The sequence below is a fragment of the Coregonus clupeaformis genome, unplaced genomic scaffold, assembly GCF_020615455.1.
Source record: "Coregonus clupeaformis isolate EN_2021a unplaced genomic scaffold, ASM2061545v1 scaf0151, whole genome shotgun sequence".
In the NCBI taxonomy this organism is placed as follows: Eukaryota; Metazoa; Chordata; class Actinopteri; order Salmoniformes; family Salmonidae; genus Coregonus; species Coregonus clupeaformis.
Window position 1 is genome coordinate 455,412 of NW_025533606.1, and position 10,371 is coordinate 465,782.

At 43.8% G+C, this 10,371-nt stretch overlaps 1 protein-coding gene across 1 annotated transcript; it reads left to right on the top strand.

Moving 5' to 3' along the window:
• The first annotated feature begins 1,831 nt into the window (after window positions 1–1,831).
• LOC121557221 (cannabinoid receptor 2-like) lies at window positions 1,832–3,669 on the top strand. Its single transcript, XM_041871061.2, has 2 exons — window positions 1,832–1,922; window positions 2,089–3,669. The coding sequence occupies exons 1-2, from the start codon at window positions 1,847–1,849 to the stop codon at window positions 3,186–3,188; spliced, it is 1,176 nt and encodes a 391-aa protein (XP_041726995.1). The 5' UTR covers window positions 1,832–1,846; the 3' UTR covers window positions 3,189–3,669.
• The last annotated feature ends 6,702 nt before the right edge of the window (window positions 3,670–10,371 follow it).

Sequence of the window (10,371 nt, forward strand, 5' to 3'; positions counted from 1 at the left end):
CAGTTATTGAGTGTAAGGGGGCAATTACTTTTTCACACAGGGGAATTGGGTGTTGCATAACTTTGTTTATGAAATAAATGAAATAAAAATGTAATTGTTGTGTTATTTGTTCACTTATGTTCACTTGTTCTAATATTAGGTTTTGGTTGAAGATCTGATAACATTCAGTATCACAAATATGCAAAAGTTGAGAAAATTAGAAAGGGGGCAAATACTTTTTCATAGCGCTGTACTGTAAAATCACTAGGAAATCAGCTCAAAGTTATTTTAATTTTGGAAATATGTTCCTAAGTATTCCCATGCATATACTGAGAGACATACACTGAGTGTACAATACATTAGGAACACCTTCCTAATATTGAGTTGCACCCCCTTTTGCCCTCAGAACAGCCTCAATTCGTCGAGGCATGGACTCTACAAGGTGTCAAAAGTGTTCCACAGGGATACTGGCCCATGTTGACTCCAATGCTTCCCACAGTTGTGTAAAGTTGGCTGGATGTCCTTTGGGGGGCCATTCTTGATACACACGGGAAACTGTTGAGCGTGAAAAACCCAGCAGTGTTGCAGTTCTTGACACACTCAAACCGGTGCGCCTAGTACCTACTACCATACCCAGTTCAAAGGCACTTAAATAATTTGTCTTGCCCATTCACCCTCTGAATGGCACTCAGTCTAACTCATGGAAAGAGCAGGGGTTCCTAATGTTTTGTATACTCAGTGTATGTGATCGTATCCCAATGTAATCAAGGTTTGAAATTCTTATATTTGTGTCAAATTTGCAGAGTACAAATTATTTATAATTATGTTTTGGCCCCCCGACCATCCGCTCAAGAAGAAAATCGGCCCACGGCTTAATGTAATTGGGGACCCTTGCTATAGCGCATAGAGAGGATGCCTTCCATGCTCAGTCTGACTGTACTAGACCTTAATGACCGTGGTCTGGTGAGGCCCAACTCAACACTGTCTTTCTAGCCTAATGTACTTCCATCAACAGCTGGTCATGCACGGCTCTGTCTACCAAGCCCCCTCATGTGGTTTACTATGACTCACATCGTTGTCTCCTTTAATGATAAAAAGTCACCACCCTATTCACTTCAAGTGAAAGCCTCAAGGTCAAAATTAGAGATATCTAGAGGTAGCTTTTATGTCTATTGATGATATGTTTGTTTTTACCGTGCCTCTTGCGGTGGGCTTGAAGGGATAGATTTTTTTCTCTGCTGTAAATAGACAGAGTATTGTTTTGAGGTGATAAAATAGGTCCCCGTGTTTAAATGGTTATGTTTCCACAGAATGTCTGAAGCTTGTTTTTGGTGGATTTCATTTTCTGCTAATAGGAATATATTTGAACACAGGGACATGTTTCATCACCTCAAAACAATACTCTATCTATTTACAGCAGAGAAAAAAATATAAAAGATAATAAAAAATAGGACAATAATTGGTTTTGAATTAACACATTCACAAGCCAATTATTAGCACATTTTCACCATGAAGAGACCCTGCAAGTATTCAGGAAGGAGGCAATTAGGAGGCAACTTCTTCTCACAACGCATTGGAGGAAAGAGTCAGAGGTTCCTCCCCTTGGACCTTCTCCTCCGATGCATTTTGAGAAGAAAGCGAGGAACGTGAATGTGAAAAGTCAAGGAAGTACAATTTGAGATGCACCATTCAGGAAGTTCTGTTTAAACTGAGATAATGTCTCCATCCAGTGGTCACATTTGATACTGTTTGATGACTTCTGACCCATCTGAATTTCTCTGGGTACATACAGTATGAGAACAATGTCCATACATTTCCCCTCTGCACCTCTAAATAGATCTCAGAGCTAACCCCTTACCTATAAGAGATGGATGGATGGAATGAGCCTGTAGGAGCCATGATGTCCAAAGACAATGGCAGCACCACCACAACATCACCTCTGGGTATGTATATTAGAATATTATGTCTCATCATATTTTAAATAGAATAACTTTGTAATAGAGACACATTAAATATTATGATGATGATGATTGGTAATGTGAGTTCACATTGGCTGCCATGCAACAAATGCCAATCACTGATGTCTGAATTGTATTCCTGTGTCAACAGTCAACCAGTCCTGTGAGGAGCTGAAGTGCTATATGGTCCTGATCGAGGTGGAGAAGAGAGCCATCGGCTCCATTTGTTTCCTGGCCGGACCCTTCACTTTCCTGGAGAATGCGTTGGTCCTGGGTGTGATCGCCACCACCGCCGCCCTGCGCCAGCGCCCCTCCTACCTCTTCATCGGCAGCCTGGCCCTGGCCGACGTCTTTGCCAGCTGCTTCTTCACCACAAGCTTCCTGGACTTCCACCTATTCCACCGCCTTGACGGCCCCATCGCCTTCCTCTTCAAGCTGGGTGGTGTGACGATGGCTTTCACCGGCTCGGTGGGTAGTCTTCTGCTGACTGCTCTGGACCGCTATCTGTGTATACATCAGGCGTCTAGATATAAAGTGGTGTTGACGCGCCGCAGGGCCCTGTTGGCTCTCCTGGCCCTGTGGAGCGCCACCATCCTCATCTCTTTCCTCCCTCTGATGGGCTGGAGGTGCCCCACAGGGCTCAGCCCGCCCTGCTCGCTCCTCTTCCCATACATCGACCACCGCTACCTGGCCTGCTGGGTCGTCTTCATCCTGGTGCTGCTGTCACTCATCCTGGGCGCCTACGCCCTGATCCTGTGGAGGGCCAATCGGCATGAGGCCTCCATGACGGGCCTCCAGGGGGCGCCTATCGGTGGTCAGGCCCGCATGCGGATGGACATCCGTTTGGCACGTACCCTGGGCCTGATTCTGCTCATCATGGTGGGCTGCTGGCTGCCAACCCTCTCCTTCATGCTGGTAGACGTCTCGGTGCAGCTCACACACGCCCAGCAGAGGGCCTTTGCTTTCTGCAGCACCATGTGCCTGGTCAACTCAGCCGTCAACCCACTGCTGTATGCCCTGCGCTGCCGGGAGCTGAGGGTGGCATTGATGCGGCTGTTGGGGGGCCTGAGTGAGAGGCTGGGGTGCTGCCAGAGGCACGTAGGGGGAGACACGACCCCTGCACTTCCCTTAAGCGAGGGCAACAGCTGTAGCGCGCACTCCGAGGGTGAGGCGCCCAGACTCACTAGCTGCCGACAGAACACAGTCTCAGAAATGGTGGACAAGCAGCAGCTGGACATGACTGGGAAATAAGAAGGGAGGAGAGGCTTACTGTATATCAGGGTTATAGCAGTGGAGTGTTGTGAACTTGTGTTTCTTCTGTTGTGTTCATAGCGTTAAGGAGGTAATGTCTCTAAAATGAACTGTGATAACAGGGACCAAAACAAAGATATCGACCATGTTAGCATAAATTGGGTTGACCCACCTACGAGCCAAGTCACTCAGAGATAATATTATTTCATAATTTGTCCAAGGGACATTATAGATTTTTTTATTTTTTACAAACCAGTAGAAATTAGGGGAATTATCCCAAATTAACACATTTGGGAAAACAACAGCATTGTTGGTGTTGGCAGTGTAAAGGTAGATAGCTATGTGTATCCTATGCTTGTTTTCGCTTGAGTGTTTGTCCTTTAGCGTCCAGAAGAGGATCCTGTCGGGTTCCCATCTGCACATAAATACCTCTCCTGAACAGAGGCCCTGTGGATTGTAAACAATGTCCACCACATGTGACTGCAAGCAGTGTCGAGATCAGGGGCGTAGGCAAGGATGGGCCTGGGTGGGTCCACTCAGAAAAAAAAGTGGTCCACTCAGATTTTGTATTATATTTATTTTAATATTTTTTTATGCTCTTTACTTGTCAGTGTTCCAAATGGGACATTATTTGTCTTTTTACCTAAATATGCAAACACTATCAGAATTCATAGCAAGCAGTGCACTGGGTTAGTTAGATTTGATTAAATATAATGGAACAGATTACCTGGAATGACATAACTTGCCAAAAAGAACAAACTGAAAGTCACACCCAAAATGAGCCACGAATATGACTGCATTGAGGCATATGTCACTGTGCTTCTATGGCTATATGCACCATGCCACTGCCTATTTCATTTGTTCATTTAGCAAACAAGACAGCTCATAATCCAATGCCTTTATCACAGTCAACACATCTATATTTTAGCTGTAATTAGCTTTAAAAATGCTACATTTTCTCTCAGCTTCATGGCAAAATGTGTAGAATAGCATGAGATTAGTAAAAAAACTGCACATTTTCCTCTCTGTCCCATGGCAAAATGTGTAGAATTGCAGGAAATGTGCTTTAAAACACCAACATGTTGTCTCAGCAACATGGCAAAATGTGTAGAATAGCATGAGATTAGCTATAAACTGCACATTTGTCTCTGTTCCATGGCAACATTTCTGCAGGCCCACCCACAAATTTCTGCCTACGCCACTGGTCGAGATAAGTGGGGCACAGGTCAGAAAGATAGAGAGTCACCCAACACAGAGCGTAGAACCCTATTTTCTATAGAACACTACAAATGGCAACTATAGTTCACAAAGTCATTTTAGTAGATCGATCACAAAACAATCAAACACAAAGGTGTAGATGTTTTGTCTTAATTAAAAAAATAACATTTTATTTGTCACATGCTTCTTAAACAACAGGTGTAGACTAACAGTGAAATGCTTAATTGCGGGTCCTTTTCCAAAAATGCAGAGTTAAAGATAAAACATAGAAATAGTGGTATGAGGAATAAATACACAGTGAATAACGAATAACAATAACGAGTTACAATAACATGGCTATATACAGGAAGTACCAGTACCGAGTCGATGTGCAGGGGTACTAGTCTAAGCAATAGTCTAAGCTCTAAGCCATTAAAAGTAATGCCAGGCTGTATACACATGAAAAAAATATATGATATCCCTTAATTAGTCAATCGATTTCTTCTCTTCAGCTCCCAGTCTCCTGTTAAAGTGACAAACTACACTGCTGCTAAGACAATTTGGTGTCTCCTCTGCAGCCTTTGAAAGAAAGTGTTGGGTGTTTATAGTCCCCGTTCCCTACCAGATAAAATCAAGAGGACAATCCTTCTGAACACAGATGACAGTCTGGAGACAGGGAGTCTGCCATTTCAGGTCAGAGAACAGTGGGGAAAAAAGACAGACAGCATGGTTTCTGTGAAGGGGTGAGATGGCAGAAACTATATAGAGAGAGAGACTGAGTCATTTCTGGATAACAATTAAGTACCTTACTGTGATTGTTTTCAATTAAAATGGTCAAAAAGAAAAAAAAAAAGTTTCTTAGCAAAGAGCAATGTCTGAGAGTGGTCTGAGTGGGGAGGGGCAAACTGAAAACTAGCTGTTAATGGCAGAGAGGTTTGGAACTCTTTCTTATAGACGGGTTGTCTGACAATGTCACGAAAATGATGTGCATGCATCGATGTGGCCGGAACGACTGTGTGATCTCACTCTCCTCTGCAGATACGACTGGGGGATCTCGCTCTCCGTAGGCCTCTGGGCCAGACAGAATACCAGGATGCGTACTTAGTGCATGCGCTGACCAGCTGGCAATGTCTTCACTGACATTTTCAACCTATCCCTCACCCGGTCTGTAATACCAACTTGTTTCAAGCAGACCACCATAGTCCCCTTGCCCAAGAACGCCGACGTAACCTACCTAAATGACTATCGCCCACGTAGCACTCACAGCTATAGCCATGAAATACGTTGAAAGGCTGGTTTTGGCTCACATCAACACCATCATCCCAGACACCTTGGACCCACTCCAATTCGCATACCGCCCCAACAGATCCACAGATGACGCAATCTCTATTGCACTCCACACTGACCTCTCCCACCTGGACAAAAGGAATACCTATGTAAGAATGCTGTTTGTTAAAACGGCCAGCTTCAGTCAGCTGATTCTAGCCATCCCTTCTGGTTAGTTCTAGTCAGGCAGCTTAGTCTCCCATTCAGAGGACCCCCACTTTTGTTAGTCGCTTATTGGTTAATGTCATGCCAAATACTTATCACCACATCTCGTTCAGCCTATCAGTGGCCTTGATTCCCGGGACCAGTTTCAGTTAGTCTATGACCCAGCACGCTGTGTGCAGTGTTGCCAATTTAGCGACTTTGTCGCTATATTTAGCGAGTTTTCAGACCCCTCTAGCGACACATTTTCAAAAAAGCGACTAGCGACAAATCTAGCGAATTTTTCTGGTGTTATTGGAGACTTTTGGAGACTCTGACGTGAAAGCACGTATCGTTCTTACTCTTCTCGACGAGCAGCGGGTGCTGCAGTGGGCCCCACCCTGGGCCAGCTGCAGTCAGAGCAGGAGATGTTCACCCCTCCGCGTCCACAATGCAAATGAATCGCGCATGCGGGAAGCCGCCGCTGGCTGATCCCGCCCTGGCTTACATTCAGGGCGGGATGTAAATGTAGGGTGTTTTTTACTCACTTTTTGTCTCTCCCACAACGTTTTTCCTCTCTCCACAGTGTCCATCACAATTACATGCACATGGCCAATTATGCAAATTAGGTGATGACGTCATTTAGCGACTTCTAGTGACTTTTAGGACAGCCAATAGCTACTTTCCTTACTGAGGAGTTGGCAACACTGGTGTGTGTGGTCAGAAATGTGCTTTCCCCATCCTAATGAGCATTTCCACAGTTTTCCCTCCTGCTGAACTTTTCCTCCTGTGGACTGAATCCCTGTATGTCTGATGTTTAATTGTGCGTGCATCTAAACGTAAGTGCCTTGAAATCTGTGTCATATTATGTGGAGCTAAGTTTTGTGGTCTATTGTGTATAATTACCGTGTGTTGAGCTTGTTAGCTAGCTCGCGCTCCTGCTAGCGTTAGCACTACCGTTAGCATTTTGCATTGGAACGCATTAGCATTTTAGCATGACTGTTAGTGATTAGCCGTTTATTAGCATTTCTCATTTATGGTGCTAGGCTATTTTCTATTCTATATATATATATATCACTCATGCTCATTTTATTTATATTATGTATACATTTCAACATTACTGTAATGTTTATTTGAGCACATTTGCCTGAGTTTCATGTGTACAAATCTAATAGTTTGTGTAGTCTATTGCCATGTGACTAGGCCTAATGCCTGCTGTAGTGTATAGCCCAGTCTATTGCCATGTGACTAGGCCTAATGCCTGCTGTAGTGTATAGCCCTTGCTGTTATATACTTACCTGTGCTAGCTTATACAGCCATGGCATTCATATTATAGCAGTGCTATAGTCTACATGTTCTTTCTCCGCTTTCCTTTCAGAACCACATAGTTAATGTCAGTTATCACTGGACATGATTCTCAGTTATCTGAACCATGAGTGGTCAGATGTGTGTTTGATGTGTGTATGTGGATGTGGACATCTTATTCCATTAAACTCCCCTTAACCTGAACACCCGCCTCATCCTTGTTCTGACTGGACAGTCTGTAGTGGTTGCTACCAGCCTGAGGCCAGCACCTAAGGTTGCTTATTACATTCATGGTCCTTCGATTCTCTACAACACTCCACTCTATTTTACACTGTTCATTGATTACAGCTCAGCATTCAACACCATAGTCTCCTCCAAGCTCATCAACAAGCTCAGGACCATGGGACGGAACACCTCCCCTGCAACTGGATCCTGGACTTCCTGACGGGCCACCCTCAGGCGGTGAGGGTAGGCAACAACACATCTGCCACACTGACCATCAACACAGAGGCCCCTCAAGGGTGTGTGCTTAGTCCCCTCCTCTACTTCCTGTTCACCCACGACTGCGTGGTCGCACACGACTCCAACACCATCCTCAACTTTGCTGACGACACAACAGTGGTAGGACTGATCAACAACGATGAGGCAGCCTATAGGGAGGAGGTCAGAGACCTGGCAGTGTGGTGCCAAGACAACCTCTACCTCAACGTCAGGAGCTAATCATGGACTACAGGAAAAGGGAGGGGCGAGCACGCCCCAATCCACATCGATGGGGCTGTAGTGGAGCGGGTCGAGAGTGTTCAAGTTCCTCTGTGTCTACATCACTAAGGAATTAACATGGTCTACACACACCCACACCGTTGTGAAGAGGGAACGACAGCGCCTCTCCCCCCTCAGGAAGCTGAAAACATTTGGCATGGGCCCTCAGATCCTCAAAAAGTTATACAGCTGCACCATTGATAGCATCTTGACTGGCTGCATCACTGCTTGGCACGGCAACTGCAAGGCACTGGACCGCAAGGCGCTACAGAGGGTGGTGAGTACGGCCCAGTACATCACTAGGGCCAAGCTCCCTGCCATTCAGGAATTCTATACCAGGCGGTGTCAGAGGAAAGCCCAAAAAATTGTCAAAGACTCCAGCCACCCAAGCCATAGACTGTTCTCTCTGCTACCGCACAGCAAGTCTGGAACCAACAGGACTCTGAACAGCTTCTATCCCCAAGCCAGAAGACCGCTAAACAAGACTGCTAAATAGCTAATCAAATGGCTACCCAGACTACCTGAATTGACCCTGTTTTAACTAACTTTCTTTCACTGACACACACTGGACTTTACCTACACACATACTTACACTGACACCCCAACACACACATACACACACACACCCACAAACACTAAATATGCCCACACACATGTATACTGATGCCACACACACAAACGCTGCTGCTACTGCTTCACATACACTGCTGCTACAGCTCAGTCTATTATCTATCCTGTTGCCAAGTCACTTTACCCATACCTATGTGTACATAGCTACCTCAATTTCCTCGCACCCCTGCATATCGACTCGGTACTGGTACTCCCTGTATATAGCCTTGTTATTCTTACTTTTTATTGTTATTCATTATTCACTGTGTATTTATTCCTTGTGTCACTATTTGTAGTAAAAAAAAATATATCTTTATCTGCATTGTTGGAAAAGGACCCGTAAGTAAGCATTTCACTGTTAGTCTACACCTGTTTTTTACAAAGCATGTGACAAAGAAAATTCGATTTGATTTGAAGCCGTGTTTTGTTATGATTCTGAACGGTCAGATAGCTAGCAACAATGACAAGAAACTGTCATGTGGGGAATCGTAGGTGGCTCATTTCAGCTAGTTGTATCTTGTTCTTGATACCATGTCTTTTGCGTTATTTTGACTTATTTCATTTTAATGCTAATATGACTCAAATTCACTATCTAGCTAACCAACAACTGTAACGATGTATTTGAGAGACAACAAGTGCTTATTGTGCAAATGTATTTATGTTTTCAATAAACATTTGGTGACTAAATATAATTTACATGTTGTCAACAATGTAAGCCAACCCAATCTGTTTTGCCTCATAGTTGCACACGTGTTGGTTTTGTTGCTAAACAACCAATCCGTCTATTGGTCTATGAACTAATTCACCGCCTGTTGATGTCACCAGGCAGGCAGGCCAAAACTCCATCCCACCAACAATTTCAGGCGGTCTTTTCAAACAGCTCTTACACTAAAAGGGCATTATCGTAATTTTCCCAATTTCACAGTATTATTCCAACGTCATAGTGTGGAAATATATATATATATATATATATATATATATATATATATATATATATATATAAAAAAAAACACAGAGAAATCACATTTTGACTGCACTAGGCCTTTAAGACAAGGTGGCAGACAAGATGACCACAGATAATACATCCATGTCAATATATAAAGCATGTCCCTCTCAGGTACTAGGGACCAGAAACACAATGAATAACTCACTAATGATTTGACTTCAATGTTTATGTGCAACCATACATGACATGTTACACTCTGAATGAAAAATATGAGGATGTATGAATCGAAAAGGACATGCAAAAGGAAACCTCCCTTGTGCAGAGGGCTCTAGGCTAACTGGTACACAATGCAATGTATCCTTTCACCTGCAGTGTCACAATGGACTCAGTATGTCATTAAATGCATCACAATGAGCAAATGTTTAGGACGGATTCTTGCAGAGACCGTGGCATATTAACCTATGAGGAACCTTGGCAAAATCTATCAATTTGTGGTTCAAAGGTTTTCCCTGTGATATTCTTTGCAATATTGAAAACCCATGGATGAAATAATATGAAGGCAAAAAGCAAGAGGGGAGGTGAGACTGCAAAGTAACCAGAACTAATTAAATTGAGCATCTAGAGCTAGCCTGGGTGCCAGTCTGTTTTTACTATCATGCCTACTGTCACTCATTGTCATGTTTGTCTTGGCAATAAGCAATGTGGTTGGAAAGAACACCAACAGATCAGCTGCTCTTGCTTGAGTTGCTCAACAGTAATTTATAAAGACATCATTTATGGGAAGTGAAGGGACATTTGAAACGCCCTTGGTTTTCATTGATGTATGTAAAGGGGGAATACAGTGTTTTAATTTAGTATTTATAAAGAACATGATAGACAACAGATACTTACTGTAGCCTA